Here is a 19,748-nt window from a genome sequence, read left to right on the forward strand (position 1 = left end):
ATGACGGAAATGGTCCTCGGAGTATGTTCTGCGTGAGAATTATTAGCCACTGTGGCTACCATGTTAGCACCTGTACCTAGTTTATCGATAGTACAGGCAATTACAAATTAAAAATTTTAATGATGATTCTCAGACGAGTACCGATCATCTCCATCCCGGCGACTCTGCTAATAACGTACACAATCTTCTACCCGAGTGTCAATCCTGATAGATGCTCCTGCGATTCTATCGTTGGTATATTTAACTGTTAACAATGTCTAGGTCTATTTGTCTAGCCTTTACCAGCAAACGCCGTTAGAAATCCCGGGAATTCTTTCTTCCACCACTACGCACGATCTACAAAGTGTTCACAAATGGACCAACCGAAGAAGCAAATATCGTACGTCGTCAATTCCCAATAACGATTACAGGGAACGGATAATTGCCGGACCGGAGGAGAGCGGGATTGCAAACCGTACGGTCCGTTCTACAAAGTGTTAACACTTACAATTACGCACTAGATCTTACTCCGTGAAGCCGTGCTCGCGATCATTACCGGCATTAAATTCCCGATCCGATCGGGACACGCTGATTGGCCACTGGAGCGTAGCGCTCGGGATCCGGTCGCCTGGAAACTCCTTATTTAGCGGCCAGTATTATACAAGAAAATACGGAATATCTGGCGCGGACTATCTCCGCTTGGACGGCCAACCGCTGGCTAGGCGTCCTAATAAAACCAAGTAGCTATCGTCGAACGCTGCTCCGATCTCTTATCCGCTCCGCCGCCTTTCAACGGCGTCTGCTTTAATCTCCTATCACCTGCCCCGCTGTCCGATCAATGCGAACAGTCCGACGAGTTTGCCTCCGCGAGTCAATTCTCTTACAGAGGGACTTCACCACGAGGACTCCTGATCTATCATCCTTGGTAGTCTCTCTAAATAATCTTACGGTTGCTAGTGTGCAAAAATTTCAGTTGACGTTGAATCTGATCCACCTATTCGTGCTGAGGAATCGAGTGTTAGAAGTAGGTGGCAAGATAGGATGTTGGAATTGACTGTAACTACGGTTGGACGAGTCTATCGATAGAATATTTAGGTTGTGGTGATATTTTTGGAGGATTGTCATAGACTACTTTGATAGTAACTACTTTCATAATGATTATCTCAACAGGAATCTTCTTTTGTGGTAGCTTCAAGAATGATACCTCTTGCTAGGTTTACAATAGTCACTCTGTATCTTCCATAATAATTGGCCAAGAAACTGATCTCTCTATCTGAGAGTTTAAAAAAATGGCTCATCCTGTATGGTTAGGCATTTTATGATGCATTGTCAGTCATCGAAAACAACTATCTGCAATGTAATATCTACTTCCACACCTCTGGCAGAAGTACACGCAAATAGTTCTAGTGTTAACACATACAAAAATTACAATCTGTGGTTTAAGACTCTCCTCTTACATCTCCCCCAAAAATTCAATCCAAATGAATAATAGTTCTAAACAAAAAAAATTGACAAATATTTGTTACTTTTGTAGCAGTTACACAAAGGTCCCCTCTTAGCCCCTGACGTTCCGCTCGGAGAATTTTGTCGACCGATCTTCGGCAAAATTCCCCGAAGAAGCGCGCCGCAACTCCGGAATCCCAGCGTTCGTCGCGGCGTTCGAACATCGTTGTATCGGGCGCCGTAGGTGTCCATAGCCGGTGGCGCGTCGACGTACGGGCACGGGTGTAAAAAAAACCGCGTGAAAGAGAAGGCAGGAAGCGGCCGTCCAGTCGCTCCGTCTTGCTCGGATCGCGGTCGCGAGACGAATGCCGCGCGAGTGTCCGTCCTCGTCTCGCGGAACCCCCTCCGCCCCCGGCCTTCCATCGGATCCTGCGATTCCGCGCGTTCCATGGGGACAGAGAACCCCCTACCGCGACGCGCTGCACCGAGTCCAAGAGAGGGGAAGAGAGCTCGGGTTACGTGGGCGTGGCCGCCGCCGGGTCACGCCCACTCGCGTTGCCCGTTTACTAGCCAGGCGCGCTCGTCAAATGTTTTTCGTCGCGGATTATGACGCGGTCTGCGCGATTATGACCACCTCTCCCTCTCTCTCTCCTTCTCTCTTTCTCCCCCTTACCCCCTGCTCGTCTCTCTAGCGTTCTCTGCCCGGGTGCGCGCTCTTTGTCCTCTTATCCCTCGGTTCCTTCCTTTTTTTCTCCCTATCTTTAAGCGCTTTCCTCCTCGAGGTTGGATTTCCTCTCGCTCCCACCTTTCTCGGTCGCTCCTTCTAGGACCGAAGTTTGCTCTTGCCCCAGCCCGTCGGACGCGCGTTCAACCGCGTCGCGTCCGCGGATCCTCTGTCCTGTTCCGTCGTGTTCTGGCGGCATCGATTGGCCTCGGTACTCTCTCCTTGGATCGTTCGGTTAGAGAATAGAGAGCCGTCGATTCCAGTGGACCCGAGGATGCCGGGGCACAATGGGACGAGCGTCGCGGGGCGAGGAATGCGGCCAATCGGCGATACACGCTCCGCGGCGTCGCTTGTCGTCTGGACAACTCGCAATCGAACCGATACTGCGATTCCAGGGCTTTTCGTATCGAAGTGAACCGTCGACGCGCGGCTAATGGAAGTCGTTTGGTCGCCTCGAGTGCTGGGTCCGAGGGATTTCTGATCACGATGCTGTTTAGACTGGCGTGGAAAACATGTTTGTGGGAACCTTGGATATACGGTCACAGTAGGGCTACTATTGCTTATCCAATTTTTTTTATGTTTCAATGTTTGGGCACTTTGGTGGTTTTAATATTCGGCATATATCACTCGAATACTGTTCAATTATTTATTATCGGGTCTTCCAAGCAATACAGTTTCGGTTATTGACTTTCGTCGGTATTTAATTCTAACGTAGATGTTTTAATTAATATAGCATTTTAATGACGCAAAATACAATGAAGATAGTGTGTAGTGTGAAGCATTTAATCCATTCAAGATGGGAATCATACGTGAGCGCTCACTGAAAATTTATAACGTCCATCCTGAATGAGTTTACTGATAACGAATGTTTGCGTTAAAACGTACACGATTATATTATCTTTTTCTTTAATTTCTTTCGGATAAAGGAGAATAATTCTGTATGTTTTAACGCAATTATTAATTGTAATGTAAACGGTTTACACTACCATTCCTGTAACATAGAATAAATACGATGTATTTCATGGAGAATTAAGTATCAGTCTCCCGTTTACAATAATTTGATATCATAAATAAGAGGATTGTGGTCAGGACTAACTATATTTGAGTACTGTGATTCAACAGATTCATTCGAATAGTATTCGGGGCTTGTTTATAAGAAATAATACTTAGAAGATATTCCAATACTAAATATTGGACAGAAAAACAAGTACCAGTGTTGGTTAATAGGCGTTGCACAGTTCATAATTGACTATCAATAAGTTATTATTTGATTAGAGGTATCCCAGGTACCCTTCTATTAGGGAATAATTAAGCCTCGGACGGTAAAGTTTAACCCACGGTCTGGGTTAGGTGAGTTACGTATTCATTAGGCTGTATTAGTCCTGAAACGTATCTAGTTTCAAAAGTATCAACAACAAACGAATATGTGACAAATTATTTATAATGCTTTCCAACATACATCAATAATTGCCACGCAAATCGTTTAAACGAAGATAAACTGTAAATATAAAAAATTTTTGTTTATACTTCAGAAAATATCGCATAAAGGAGCATGCTCGAGGGTTGCACATTTCCAAGACTTTTCCTTGCGAAACATATAAAGCCGCGTACACACTTGTAACAAAGTTAAGAGCATCGAACTCTTTGTTTATTTTTGAAGAATGCAACAACGTTAAGGACATTTCGCAGAATAAAATTCCGTTCTACTTGAAGTTTTCGAGGCTACAATACGGGATCGCATTGTGGTGCTCTTTCTCGAGCGTGTAAACGGCTTAAGAGAGCAATATATACAGTCGAGCGCTGCAGCTTGTTGCTACTCTTGCAGAGAAGTTTGCAACTATTTGAAGAGTAATTCGCGGAATTCAGAAGTACGCCGTTGGCTCAGGGGCAGAGAAGCTGATCCTAAGTGTTACGCGATCAAAAAGGAAGCCACAAACAGGAACCTTTCATCCTGCGTATCAAGTATCATCGTGCAAGGTGTATCGTTCTTTGCTCTAGAAAGGAAGGCGAACTTCTTTCGCTTTACTTTACCATTATGAATCCCTTTTCTAATGCCCATAACTTCCCTAATCCCTCGATAAAACACGCGAAAAGTAATAATTTGCAACCAAGGACACTTCTTTTATCCCAAAGAATGGACGTTACTCCTTTTTAACCAGTTCAAGAAATCTTCAACGCGATCTACAGACATTTCGACTTTACATCCCTTTGCGATAATGCCATCAAAGAAGAAACATTCCCTGTTCTGTCCCCTTGTGCTTGGCGTTATTCGAAACAGAACTTGCATAAGAAATACTTTTCGCAAGAAATAATTCACTGCGATGAGTATAATTCTTCAACAGCACAGTAAATTATACGATGCGGGGTAATTTCGTACCGTGCGTTCTGTATTGATCCATCAATACCCACCAGGTGTATCAGAATATGTCAAGACATTTTTTTCAATAATTGATGCAACGTATCGAGTAGAACGAGACGTATGCACTTACCTACGCGTTGTGTCCTCGCTGCCTCAGAAGCAATTCCCATTTGTTGTCGCTCGCCGCTGTCTAACGGACACACGACGGCTGACAATACGCATTAATATGCACGCTCGGAGGGGGTGGGCAATTCGCGGCACTTGTAGCAATAATAATAACCGACCGACCTGCTCCAACGTCGCAAAAGAGATACTGGGTCGAACGGTGAACACGAATTCCGAATCAGTGTTTAACCCTTAAGATGGTAGCAACGAGAGGGGGGGTACAGCAGACCCCAACTGGGATAAATTATGTGCTGTTGCCTGATGTAGTATGTCTATTCTAATAAGCCATTGTGCGTACCTTTCTGTTACTGTTTCGCAAATCCCTCGATTTTTTCGCAGTTTTCTGCCAACTGACAGTGCGTACAATCATGGTTAACAACACTAGAAAGGTCCATTTGGGGGGGAAGGGGAGCTTCTTGTCGAGTTAGGTTGTTGCAAAAATTACAGGAAGGAAGTGGGTACAGTATGCAATGTTATGGAAGCAGTATCATGAGAGGCAAATATATTTTTAATTGATAGTTGATCGCTATTATTGCTCAATAATGAAGCTTCGAAATTTGAATAATTTGAAGAACTCCGGCCACATACCGGGCATGCAGTATTTCCGACAGGCTGTTGCCTCGGAATATTTGTTATTGCCCGATATATAAATTTTGTTCTAACTTAAAATTGATCAGCATAAACCTTGTCATTTATTATTTGCCTAGTTTAGAGTGTAGATGATGATAAAAGTATGCTTGAATGCGAATTTATGAGAGCAAGAAGTGACTTCTGATGTTTTAATAGATGGTGAGCAATAAACAATATTTAGAACAGTGTGTTAGACATGTTTCTATATTCTCTGCTTAAGATTCTTGCATCCTGACTATAAATTCCGACGATTTAAAATCAGAATGCACTAAATGATAGAGGATTTCCACGTAAATCTGGACGTAAACAAACATTCTGGCGTCACAGTGAACGGCAGCCATATTTAAGACGTCAAATCCTTTTCAGCGGGAATTTAAACTCCTGCATTTTCAATTCTGGCAACAACTTTCAAAATCTGAAGACACTATAATACATAAATTATAATACTTTCGTCAAACAAGCATGTTAAAGGAAGATTTAAATTAGCGTAGGTGTGTTACAAACACGAGTACGCCGACTTAAGGATTAAGAGCAATGGACGATGGAAGTCCATTGTTATCTTCGAACTTCCGGAACAGTTCGCTTCACAGAAGCTCAGCGTGAACATATGAATATGTGAAACGTATTATAGTCAATTCTCTATGTATCCTAGTGTTCTAATAATAGTGTTCAATAATAATAAAATAGAAATTAATTTTCTCCTGAAGACATAAGGTTGCCAAATCCATTATCTATGAATATATTACTACATTCCTCCTACATCCTCAACTACAAATGATCAACTCGATTATCTACCACAGACTAATTACCTCTTTTACTCTAAAATTAATTCCATAACCAATTCTTTAAATTCCCAACTCTGTAAATTGAAAAGTCAGACGCCAAATCCTGAGACTTCTCTGGGTCTTGAGGATTCCAGCACCACACCCAGCTCTAAAAGTGTCATCTACTCGAACCACGATGGTATGGCTGGGCAAATAGAGCAGCATTTGCGAGAATAAACGTTGTGGACCCTCGAAATGCAGAGAGCGGGTTGGATTGATCGCAACTGTGGTCATCTCTATTTACACCAGCGCGCGATCACAATGCGCATCCAGGGTCTGTTGCGGCCGTAGCGAATATTCTGGGGGCGAGTATCGAAACTATATTACTTCGAGGCATGTCTTTGAGAGCCACGATAGTCAGCCAGACGTTAACGCTTGTTAATCGCGGCTGATCGCGCGAGTTCACATCGCGGAATTATCTTGTTCCACGTTGAAATCTGTATCTCGCGGGTCGTCGACCAGGTTAATTTTACACGCATCGTGTAAAATCATCATCGAAATCCGAACCTTCGATCGTTTCGTCGAATTTTAAAAAATCGTTATTCGTCGATTTTCCTACGGTCAAGTCTCGAGAGGGCAACCTCGATTATAACTTGTTGAATGGTAATATTTTTCGTGGGTAATGGGGTTCAAGGAACAATGGTGCCTTAAGCAAATTTGTCTAAACTGGTTGCGAGATCCGGTTGGCAATAAAGACGTCGTTGAAAACTGAATGAACGTTACAGACTCCGAAGGGAAATCCAATTGAAGAACTACTTCCGACATTGAGAATTTCATTTATCGATCGGATCCGTTGCCGCTGAAGCTAAAGGATTTCCGAGGAGAGAGTAAAATCGATGGAATGTTAAGCACTGTTGCAGCGCTCAAAGTATTCCTAACGCGAACTCTAGGAATCAATGTTGAGAATCATATTGCATTATTTGTCGATCGAAATTGGACAAGTACATTTTCTATACGCAAAATCGTATCGACCCATATCTAAGTTCAATATACTCCATTTGAAGTGCGGTACTCAAACTGCTAGATCCTAAAATACCTAATCACTGATATGAAAATCAAATCAACAAATGTCCAATCAAAGATCCCACGAAAAATTACTTTTCCAAGCAATTCAATCGCTCATACATTACCCTCTTTAATCTAACAAATATTTTATTCCATTTTCATCTAACGACTTCGTTCACCGTAACGAGGATGGGAGAGAAACTAAATTGAAAGATTCATAGAATAGCTGTTCGACAACCTAACTCCGAATATACTCTGTGATTTCACAAAATTCTAAGAATTCGTTTCTTCCACGAAAAAATAGATCTCGGAACACCTAATCGAAACACTGTCCCCGTACTCTCCCCAAAGCGAGAACCTCCAACGGAATCTTCGGTTCGAAATTCCACCGAAAAGTTAGTTTTCAATAAGAATCGATCGTCCCGACGAACGCGTCGCTGACCAACGAAAAGGATCGTCGATTTCCGAGGCAGCTTTCGCAGAAAGTGTTTCTGGAAATCACGGTGGCCCGGTCTCGCCGGTGGAAAAGCTCTCGCGGATTTGGCAACACTGTGACGCGCTGGGCGTCTCGCTGACACTCGACGGCGCGAAGGACGAGGGGGCCACACGACGATGGAACGAAAAACCGTGAGGTTTCTCTCGCGGCGGTGGGGGGCGGAACCGCGAGCAGGCAGGGGAAGGTGGCGAAGGGACGCGCGAGACTGACGAGAGCATCACGGTGGGGGAAGTCACGTGATAGCGCGCGGCGGGGAGTAGCGCGTCGGTGGGGGCCAAGTGGGCGGAGTCCGCGGTTTCTCCTTCGCTGTCGATCCCACGTCGCGCGGCGCAAGTCAATTCCGCGACTGTCGCGGCGGAGAGGGGGGGCCGCAAACGATGGGAGGGGGTGACGCTCGTGACGCTGGCTAGCGCGAATTTTGGCACAGCTCGCGAAAATTTCTCACTCGGCTTTTCGCGGAAAACTCGGACGGCTCTCGACACGGCCAATCGGCTTGAATTATGACTGATGAAGTGCCGTTCCGGATTAATGGAGAAAACGGGCCATCCAGGCATCCCGAAACGCTGGCAATGGACGGACGCGGATTCCCCATCTGGTCGAGTGGATAGGACTGCGGTGAATCTTCGTTATTGCGATAAGTTTGACGAGTCTCAAGTTCAAGAATCTTTAAAACTGATTGGCGGTGCTTCAATGTATTTTTTCAACGATAGCATAGAATTGAAACTATAGAGTCTAATACTCCAAGGGAAGAAACGAATATCACACGGTTCTTCAAGGTGTAGCTTTTTCTTAGATATCAACTCTACTGTAAAGTAGTTCTTCGTTACATAAAAAATGATATATATCAATTCTACAAAACATAAAACAATTTTCAATTTCAACTCGAAGTGAGCTGAAATCATTAAAATTTCAAAACCCAGAAGTTTCCTTTTACAAAGTTCACCGGAACTAAAGCCCGCGGAAAAACTTTCGAAACGTCTCCCGCAAGAATCTTAAAATATTCTCTTTATTAAACACCTCGATGCCAAGTACTCCAGAAAAGCGGAATCCGTAGTCATTCAGCAAGCACCGGTAAAAATCCAGCGTGTCAATCGCGAACGTTCCCGCAGCGAAGTTTCGAGCAACGTCGATCGGCGTTTCCCCTTCCCCATCGAACCCCCGCCTACGAGACTGAGATCGCGGGGAGGGTGGTGTTAATGGGCGTACTCGCGGTTAACACCCTTACGCGCGACGTGGTGGGGAGCGGTGGAGGAGAGAGAGAACGAGGGAAGAGCGTTCCAAGTATCGTACAGAGCTCGATACATGGTGGGGGTAAGAGAGACAGTCAGGAGAAGCGTCGAGAGCACGAGAAGGATGCGAAACTTCGGAAAAGGCGTCGAGAGCAACGCGCCTCGGATTGGCGCCGGAACGCCAATCCGCGCTACGAGCGCTCATTATCGCCCGCTGGAGTTCGTGGAAGGGCGCCAGTAGACGGCTTCGTCCACGCTTGTCCGTCGCTCACCGGATCGTATTTCCCTCTCCGTCGCATGCACGGGTCAGAGTGGCTCGACCGGCAAGTTCCCCCACCAGGCGCACCAGACGGGGTCGTAGGGGAAGGGAGGAGGAGCCCCTGCACCGTCTCAGTCTTCGCGTCGCTGCCCTCCAGCATTCACGCCTCCCGCGTCCGTTCGGCGGCGCAGGCACACTCCGCTCGTCTGTATACACTTACACGCGACCGTCCGCGTACACGTAGCCGCGCGTACACACGCCCTGAATCCGGACGAGGACTTTAGCACACCAACACCTCTGCGGGAGGTGTGGGGGTGAGCCCCCAGAGGAGGTGTCAATCCTAGCGCTGCTCAGTGACCATCGCGGCGCCACCCAAGTAACACCTTTCGTCCGCTCTCCAGCCCCAGCCGAGGTTCGCTGCTGAACCGAGCCGTAGAGCCCTCTCTCTTGCCTTTTTGTCGTCTGGTTTTCGCGTGCGGATATACGCGGCTGAACTGTCCTCGGCGTCGTCCGACCGTCGGACGCCGCTCCACCCGGTGCGCCCTCGCTCGCCAGCCTACTCCGTGTCGTCGCGTTGCTCGCGTCGCGCCAACGCAACCGGATTCAGCAGTGAGGTGATCAGCGTGTGCAGGGAGGAACTTCCCGCGGACATAGTGCACGTCAGTGAACAGTGAACCGCAGGATATTATTCCCACAGTGTTTACGGACGCGGCCAGTGGACTCCGATACAACTCGTCCGAAAGATCCACCGGCTGCCAGTGTGTCTCAGTTGAATGAATAAGTGTGATTACGGTGCTGCTGGTTGACCGGGTGTTTACGGAGAGTGCTGTACCTGGATCGCAGGTTCGCCGCGAAGCTAGACCGTCGCGACGTACGATGTCGACTGGACAGCTCGCGACGGTGCTCGAGGCGATCGAGAGATCTCAGTGGCAGCTACGAGAACGGAGCCAGGATCGCGGGATCCGTTCCTGAGCGGCTTGCACCGACGCTTTCCAATCATGTCCGAGAACCAACCGAACAGTTAATAGGTTGACGGTCAGCTAGCCAGTGATACAGAGAACGAACAGGAAAGACGCGATATTGGCGGCATAGGTGTCGCGATTAGTGAACAGACAGTGCGTCAGTTAGGTATAGAGTCCCTCGGTTTGAGTCACTCGAAGAGGAATCTCGCGCGACTCGGCACACTCGCCCGTCTCGATGAGATTCGAACAAGACACAGCGTGCAGGGGTACCCACTGCGCCAGCACTCCGCAACCCTCCGCGCTGCAGCAGCGATCACGGGTCGAGGAGGTGGTGGAGGAGGAGGTGGACTCCTCCGCGAAGGACATAGAAGGTCAACGGCGTAGACGAGAATTGGAGGCTAACGTGGTCGAGGGTGCGAACACGGGGCCGAGGGCCGAGGCGGGGGGGCCTGGGATGGCGTACCCCGCGTCAGCGACGGCTCTGAATCAGCACTCGCCCTTTCCGACCTCGATCGCTGGAACACCGTCCAGCAACCCCAACGGACACATATCCGGCGGCCACCTGCCGGCCCCAGCCGCCCCGCGACCGACGGATTTCAGCGTCTCCTCGTTGTTGACCGCGGCCAACACTCATCCGCCGATTTTGGGCGGCTCGTCGTCGCAAGGTAGCGCCTCGCCGCCACCAGGAGGACCCGGTAGCCCGGCCGCGGCGCCGGAAACGCCGCCGCCGTTGCTCAGCCAAAGGGAATTGTCGCATCCGTCCTCGGCGGTGGTCGTGGCCAGTTACTTCAGCGCTGCCACCCTGGCAGCGGCCGGATTCTACAATCCGGCGGCCCACTTGCCGGCGACAAGCTCGCCCGGCCCGACGGCACATCATCTACAAGGAAAAGGAATCCTCAATAGCGCGCACCATCATCCGCATCTGAACCCTCACGGCATCACACCACCAGGTGAGCAAACTGTGTTCTTTCGCTAGTCCTGGAGATCGATCTTCCGAGTGTCGTGTCCACACAGCTAGAGATCAGTGCGCTCGGCAAAGATTAGGATCCTTAGATCACCAGTGAACAGTTTTCTACGATGTGTACCCGAAGAATTGTGACCTCAAACGTACGCGTTCTAGAGTTCGAAATTCTGTTTTCGACCGATGAAACTTTAAAGCGATACTCCTTTCTGTCGGAGGATAGGTACGGGAGAAATACTCCGAGTGTCGTGTCGTCCCAACTAGATATCGATACGTTCAGGGATACTTAGGATCGTTAGATCGACAGTGGACAATTTTCGGTAAAGTGTATCCGAAGAATTGTGTTCTGTCTACCACAGACGTTCGGAGAGACGTATTAGAGTCGAAAATTCTGTTTTCAAGCGATAAAAATTGAAACACGATGGAGACGAACGTTCTGTACACGTAGAGACTGAAGTTTGTTGAAAAATCCCTTTCTGAAGGAGAGTAGGCACGGTGGAAAGTGTGTTAAGGGAGGATGAGTAAGATTGGTGCACGAAGTTTGCAGAACAAAGTGCTTGGACAACAAACAGTGCTTGGAATACTGAGGTAGACATGTACTAGGTGATATTTAGGGTTTTAAAACGTTTGGCAGAGAAGTCAGGCTAACGTTTTGTTCGATGTAGTGCTTGTACAACAAACCAGTGCTGGATATATCGAGGTAGACTCGTAGTAGATGACAGAATTTACAAACGTCTAAAGAAGAAATCAGGGTTAACGTTCGATTCGATATACTGTCAAAAAATTTCTTCCCGTGTTATTCGTAATGTTTGTAATTGGTGAATTAAAAAATTTAGGCTTCGAAATAGACATTTAGACAGAGATACTATCCGATACGGTACGTTTCCCATACCGGAAACATGTTAGATAGCGAAGACAAGATCGCAAAGACATGATTTGCTCCGCAAAATACAGAGTAGATTTTCAAATCTAGATGAATTTTAAGATACAAGGTGGTCTCTCTTATGTTACAGAAAGAATTAGAAACGTTTAAGTACCCAGGTCATTTCTCCAAGCGAAACAGGTTTCGCGTAGATAAGCAACTCCAAAAACTGTCACAGAATACGACTTATCATTCGCGGTAGAGTCATCAGATCAGATAAATATCCTGTTTTGCCCACGAACGAGGTCCTCAACCAGTTGTACCGCGTGTTACTCCAAGCAAACTCGCAGGACTTCAATGAAACCTGCGTTTCAAGATGCTTAGTAATTATAAATTGCAGTTGGAAACTCACGGTAGTCGGATTCGGACGTAAATTCGTGTTCACGAGTGTTTGGTTCAAGATCCAAGTTGCAGAGAAGATGAAATATTCGGAAGAAAGGGGGAATTCTCGTTAAAAGCCGTGTTTTCGAAAGCCTTCGGGTAAACAAGTTGCTCCAAATTGAAATTGAGAAACTCGAATCAACGTTGACGGAACGCGTCGCGCAAAAATGCAAACTGTTTGCGACTGTGATCAAAGTGGAGGTTCCAGAAGTTACGCGAAGTCCTTGGAAATGTTCAAATACTCGCCACTAGCGTAGCAAACAACCGGAATAGAGTTACTACTGTAGAAGAAGTTTTCGTTGCATTAACATCGTTGCTATTTTCATGAATTATTGAGTTTTCTCTGTGTGAAACTCCAAGTCAACGATCCAACATAAAACATCACGAATCATCGGTTCTTCTGAAAAGTTCTACGGATTCGCTGTCGTCGTTCCAAAAAAGCTCGTTAAAACAGAGGTCTACGAGGACCGAACTCCACGATACGAGACTAAACCTTAAAGAATTCCGCGGAATTCTTCAGCATCTTCCAGTAGCCTTTAAACGAGTCGTCAATTTCTGCGTCAAAGTTGTCTGGAAGCCTCGGTTACACCAAAAAAACATTAGCGACCAGGTGTCTATTCCCTTAGCCAGCTCGAACATCGTTCTACCAGGTTCGCCGATCAGGAATTCCTCGGTTCTCGGGCTCGACGCAGTGAAAAAGAGCTATCCCGCGAGAAAAATCGGCCGGCATTTAATTACTGCATCCGCGGGTCTGTTTTACGAGCAACAGCGGTGAACTTGTTGCGTGTTTGCGCAAACCGATATCCGTGTTCTGATGCTTATTTCGGCGGTAATCGGAATTTAGCGGTACCGGCCGATCGTTTCGCGTGCACGGTTCACTTTCTCCGGTTTTCGCGAGCGCCGGATACATATCGTAGCTAGAAAGCACCGCGTAGCTGACGCGGCGGCCCGCGTATGACGCTTTCGACAATCGTACCGGGAAGATCTACGCTCAGCACGTGAGAGAACCGTTTCATCGCTCGTTCATCCGCTCTGATCGCAAGATACATTCATTTCCCGAATCGACGTTCCCGTTGGATCGGTTTGTTAACGTTTGCAGGCTTGTGTGTTTTCACTTGGCCAACCGGTCGCCTGTCAGTCTTTTACAACGACGTTGTTAGATGACTCGTTGCTGGGACCCGGTTGCTTCGCTCGTCGATCGAAGTTTATGGGGAATCACTGGGGATGATTTATCTGTTGGCTAGTTAGCGACTTGTGGGCGGTTCGTGGCGTCGAGGCGAAATGCAATTTTGGAGTCCCGATGGCAGAAACGGTGGATTCTAGTCTAAGATGAACTCCACCTCGGTGAATCTCTCACCGTTATGTCGAATTTTATAGGAAATGTTGATTTATCCATTGGCTAGTTAACGTAGACGATCGATAAAGTTGAACTGCAATCTTAGAGTATATCGGATGATAGATACTGTAAAATTGTTCTGACACGTTATACAGTGTGATTTGCAGTCTTCTGTTTTCCAAAACGCTGTCAGCAAATCTCTTAATGCACTGTTGGATCCAACTTTATGTGAAATGGTGATTTGTCTATTGGCAAGTTAGCGATTTTAAACAGCTGATGAGGTTGAGCTCCATTTTGGAGTACATAGTATTTTCTATGTTGAAACTTTTGATAATGTATCATCAGCCAGAAGTCTTCATCCTCGAAATGAAGAGGAAATTATTGACTGAAGTTCCAGAATCCTATTTCGAGATAGTATGCACATCACTACACTTTTTAATTCACTATATCTGACGAGTTTTCACACAGAGCTGTTGGGATTAATGCATCTATTAGTTAAATTAGGGTACACTTCAACATTTATGAACTAAAAATCATAGTTTAAACTAAATTCATCATGGCTAAAATTTGTAGTATAATAATAAATTCGATTTTACGAAGAACAAATGTAATCATTTATCTTTTGGCTACTTGTAGCCTTCTAGACGCTTGGAGGTGCTAAATTAAGCCTCCATTTTGATTCTTTTGTGAATATAGTACAATACAAGTCAGTATTTCACAATGTTTGGACGTGAAACAGTGTTTGCTAGCAGCATAATGTGTTTAATCTTGTAACAAATCAAATGTTGCTTGCCAAAGTTCAAAAATTCTGATTGAAAATGAAGTAAATGTCGCTAAAACTCTTAATAGTTAGATTGATTTCATAGATCACTTATTTGTTGAGTACTTAGGGATTTTTTTATGCTAAATTAGGTTATTATTTTGTTCCTATCGCGTTGTGTTACGAAGTACAACCTAATATTATTCAATGTTCAAACGCGAAACAACGTTTGACATCAGCAAAGCGTCATTTTCCTCGTAGCAAGTTAGAAAATGGCGGCCCCGGCTATTCGAGGTCCGAGAATCCCAGCCCAAAGCAAACTTAACAATTTCTCCCCTTGTTCGTCAGGATTTATAAAAATTCTTCCGTGCAATACAAACTCGAAATTATTGTAAATAATGCCGACTCGAAATCATTAAAACAACGAGAAATTAAAGTTAATGTCAAGGATGGAATGGTAACTTCTTCGATTATTAGCCTGTGTTTCTACACGTGCGTTAATAATTCAATCAAAATTGTAAGAAAAGTCGTTAATTGCGCGGTAATGAGCTCGAATCTCTGCGCGCTAAATAATGATTAAAATTGAAAGAGGAATCGTTAATTTCGCCATCACAGGCTCTCGGTTCTTCGAACCAATTAACAGTGAAACTGAAATTAAAGGAAGGTACATTAATGCCTCGATTGCAAGCGTCGGCTGATAATTCGTGTAAAATTCAAACGGACGCTATTTTGCATAGATCACGGTTCTACGTTAATTCATTAGTACCGCGGTTCTTCGCGCTAAGTAGCAATTAAAATAAAGTTAAACCTGTAAACTCGTATGTCGAGAAATCGAATAAAAATTGATCAATTTCGCCATCATGGGCGCGCGTTTTCTCTCGGTGGCGGCCGACTAAAATAAAATTAAAGTAAAAGCTCTCTTCCGCGCACAAATCGATCGGTAGCTAAATTAAAACTAAAGGAAAGTTCATTGATTCGACGATCTGTGAGCTAATTCAGCTCCATTACCTGTCAATTGAAATAAAATACAAACAGAAGCAATCGAAAATTACTCCAAAAATCAGTGATTGTTATGAACAGCTCATCAGCTGTTAAGTAACCCTGGAATACCAACGTGTTTATCATACCCAACGTTCGTATTTACGCCTTTTATTCGAAACATTCTTCTACGCATGTATATGTCATCCGTACGATCTACAGGCGAACTAGCTTTCGTTAGGTTAACATAAAGATTAAAAATGGCGCGCAGATAGCTGTCGATAAAGTCGGAAAGAATAAAAAAAAACAGATTAATTGCACGATCGGTCTTTGTCGATTCGGAGCCAACCAAATGGTCCCGGAGAGTCTCGAAAAATTTCAAGTATTCTCAAGACCATCACGAGGTTGAACGAAACTCCGAAATTTCTCGCGATCACGTACACCGCTCGTTATCTTGGCGGGCTGCCATTGTCCACCGGAAGCGCGGTCGTTTTTCGCGGGAACGCGCCACCGTGTCTATCTGTTTGTCTTTTCTTGCGCGACACACCCGACGGAAAAAATCCGACAAAAGTGCGACTTTTGTTCGCGCGTTCACCGATGCGTCCCCCAATTGCTCTGAACGGACATTGTTAATCCTACCGCCGATAAAACGCCGCTAATTAGGCCCGTTTAATTACTTCTTTCGCCGAATCGCGGTCCTCGAGGTTGTCGCTGGAGTGTCGCCCCCCTCCATCCCATCAAACTAATTATTTCTCAATAATATTTTGCCTGAACGGTTATCGAACGATCAGTGGCAACGAGTTGTGTCTAGCGGAGCAACGTTTGGTGAGGATCGATTCCCTGGCAAAGCACACTGCTGACAAAATAAATTGAAAATGGAAATATTTGAGCGATAGACGCAAAGACTTTGACCTAGAGACTCGAAGAGTGAGAAAAAATTGTCGAAATTTGCGTTTCGTCGAATGCGATGCATCGAATCATTCGTGACGTTCAAGAACCTCCATTTTCTGCTTGCGTGGAATAAAATTAGGAACACTAATGCGTTTCTTTGGTGAAAAGTTCACAGTGTTCGCGAACAAAGTAGACAGGGGCGGGGCTAGAATTGCAAACAATTTTATACACAAACTTTTCGACGAGTTGCCGAGTTCCTGATGAGAGCCGTAATAAATTTCATGTAACGAGGTGAAACGAAAAGGGTCGTTAGTGCGAGGATTAATTAGCAGATGGAATCACCCGCTAGCCTCTTCGTTTAAAAATAAGTAGACGGATTGCTGAGCGATGAACAATCCCTCCAGTTATCTTAGAACTTAGAAAGAGCTTTAGGACTCCTTTCAAAATCATATATATTAACTCGCGGATCTACGTGCAGCTACTTGACATTCTAGAACTGCTTTCAAACAATTTTAGTAGCTACTACGCTACGCATAACACTGACAGTACACTGCCAACGTCTGTTTAATGTAAAGAACTAGGTAGCAATCTATTTAATATCCTAGAATTCGATCCAGAGACTCTATGACATCGACTCCATCTCCACTAAATCTTCAACAGAGAAATTGAACTTGGATACTACGATTGACTCTAAATCTAGGAACCATAGATCCCAATCTCATCAGAACCACCTAGCTCAACAAACCCCAACCTCTCTAGCATCTCCAATCCCTAGAAGCACCTTCAGAGATCACTGAACTCTACAGAATATCTGTACAACTGAAACGCTATCCTGTCAGGTTTCTTCTGTTAGAATCCTCAGTCTCCACCCAAACCTTGCATTCAGATTTTCGAAAATATTACCCACTTCGGTGGTCGATAACCGTTACCTAAGGGTCACCTGAGTAAAAGACAGTGTCCTACTGGGCAATGGCTACAATAACGCAGGAAAGACGATAAGATCGGGAACGCGGCAAGCGCTACTCGGAGGAAAAATCCTGACCGCGCGTCGGCGATACATCACGACTTGGTCGGCGATAACGCAATCGATCTGGCATATCTTTCGCGTTAAACGAGCAACGCCACGGAGCGCCAATATCGTTTCCAGGACGCGTGGTCTTTGTTCCATCGGCAACCGTTCGCCAGCAAAACGGACGCGACCTGCCCAGGGGTGACGCAACTTTGGAAAATGTGCCCGAGGTGCAAATGGATTTCGTCGTAGCGCAATCCCCTAGCACAACGCGATATCTAGTGATCGATGACGCCAGACGTGCTGGTCACCATCGAGCTACATGGTACTAGTGACATTAAGGACCATAGTTTTCGGATCTAGGATCACTGATAACTTCTGTGTGAAATTGAGATCGCTCGCCACGTCAGGCTACTGGCTACGATGAAAAAGCGAATCGGATCGCAATGAAACGGATTTTCAGCCAACGGTCTCTTATCTAACATCTCATTATTACACGCGTCCACCTCATCCGTTGCATCTAGTTATTCCCTTCGTTAGACTCAATGATGAATTAATTCGCCTCGCCACGTTGACACGCGTTGTCTCTCAACGCGATGCGGCGAGCGACTCGAAGGAGCAGCTGTGAGCTCCTCGAACCCACTTCCACGCTGACTTTTTCCATTCCAAGGCAGTTTCTTGCTACCAGGATTCGTTAAAAAGTTCTCATTCGATCTCGATAAGCGTTTTCATTCGGTAACTGTAGACAATTTATTCGAGATCGAAAGGGAAAGAGTTTTTGGTAGACATACCGACATCAGATCAGCTTACGATAGAGTTTCATTTTTATTTTTTTATTTTACTTGCAATCGTTTCAGAAATTCTTGAAAAAAAACTAGGTGCTATCTGTTAATACAACGTAAACATTATTATTTCGCTTAGCCATTTACTAGACTCTGAACGATGCTTCGTGATGCTACCTGACAAAGCTATCTCCTAAGAAACTAGATTGAGAATAAGATTATTTCGACGATAAACGCGAAGTATTTGACCTGGTGATTTAGAGGGTGGAAGAAAATTGAATAAAAAAATTGTCAATAGTTGGATCTCTGTTGTTTCGATGTTCCTAACAGTATGCGAGGTTTGGGAAATTGTCGTTTGATTTTTGGATCAGATTGGGAGTTAGCAAAACATTGAAGTAATTGTTTCTGAATAGTGTTTTGCACCAATAAAATTTCCACGCTTTTTGGTCGAGCCTTTGTGCCCATTTGCCTTCGCAGAAGCGTCGCTCGACACTCAGTCGAGTATTCCTCGCACGTCGCGGGATAGTCTGGACGAGAATGGCACCAGCGAATGCAAACTTGCTGCTATTTTCTAAGAGACGGAGATTTCTATGTATAAACAGTGGCGATGTTCACGCCTGTTGAAATCGAGAGCCTCAATATGGTCCCTCGAGCATTATAACGCGTTGTTCTTGTTATTGGGCTTAGAGAATTACTAGGGAAAAATGTTTACTTATCGTGATTCCCCCTCACACTTTCATAGCCACGATTCTAAGCTGGAAATCACGTGTTTACTATTGACATTGACTTAGATTAAGTCATTGTTTTTTAAATATACTTAAATAATTAAATACGTCTCTTTTCATCGATCAAACAGAACAGTAGGATCAACTTAATTCTGGAAAGCAACTCACAGTAGCGATTTTCCTTCGATAGATCAGCGTCAACGAACGATTCGTCACTATTGTTGCCTTTCCCGGCCATTTTTTAAACTGATCACCATTTTCTAGTTGGGCTGTCGGCCAACTGACCGAAGCTTCGCGGTGATTAATCTTACCAAGGGCACGACACGGCGTTCGTCGTATTCGAAATTCGCCGCGTGTCGCTAGCCGCGTAACCCTTGGTCCCGGAATACACGAGACAGAGTGTTCCGTGATACGCGGAACGAAAGTTCGCGAAAAAATACGTCGAAAATGTCCAGTGACTTTTGTTCATACAAGTTGTACTTTTCGTAAAAAATCGAATTTAAAAACGTATGGGGTACGTGCGTCTGACTGGAGACACTGGATCTCCTTTCAAGATCTACTTTATTTATATCTATGTTAAAAATTGCAATCTATAATTGTTACTTTCAGCCTTACATTTTTAAGTTAATATATAACCTCGTACATATTGTTTAAATGCAATGGAACTGCGAAAACATGAGAGTGAAATCTAAATTGCTGAAGGGCGTGCCCCACACGGATTCGAAATCGATTTTCTCGAAAACGAAGGCTCGCACGTAAAAATGTTATTCCAGGTATTCGATTTGCTTTTTCAAAGAGGTTTTTCATCAAGTTGAATCGCGTACATCGGGACACTCTGTATTCCGCAGAAAAATAAAAAAACTCGCTGCCGATAGAAAGCGGCGCAATTAATGGCGACTAGCATTGTAGTCCGAGTTTCCAGGTGAAA

General features: G+C 45.2%; 1 protein-coding gene across 3 annotated transcripts in view; it reads left to right on the top strand.

Annotated features, from left to right (window-relative positions):
• Positions 1-9,286: 9,286 nt before the first annotated feature.
• The window catches only part of Bi (T-box transcription factor bifid), a 106,229-nt gene continuing 95,767 nt past the window's right edge, over positions 9,287-19,748 (top strand). The window contains exon 1 of one of the 3 annotated variants that reach the window (XM_076768591.1): positions 9,287-11,025. In XM_076768591.1, coding sequence (XP_076624706.1) covers positions 10,311-11,025 — 715 coding nt within the window. In that variant the 5' untranslated portion in view covers positions 9,287-10,310. The remainder of the gene's footprint in view (positions 11,026-19,748) is intronic. The other 2 variants (XM_076768589.1, XM_076768590.1) reach the window with 2 other exon arrangements.

Source organism: Colletes latitarsis, chromosome 7 (genome assembly GCF_051014445.1).
Source record: "Colletes latitarsis isolate SP2378_abdomen chromosome 7, iyColLati1, whole genome shotgun sequence".
Taxonomy (NCBI): Eukaryota; Metazoa; Arthropoda; class Insecta; order Hymenoptera; family Colletidae; genus Colletes; species Colletes latitarsis.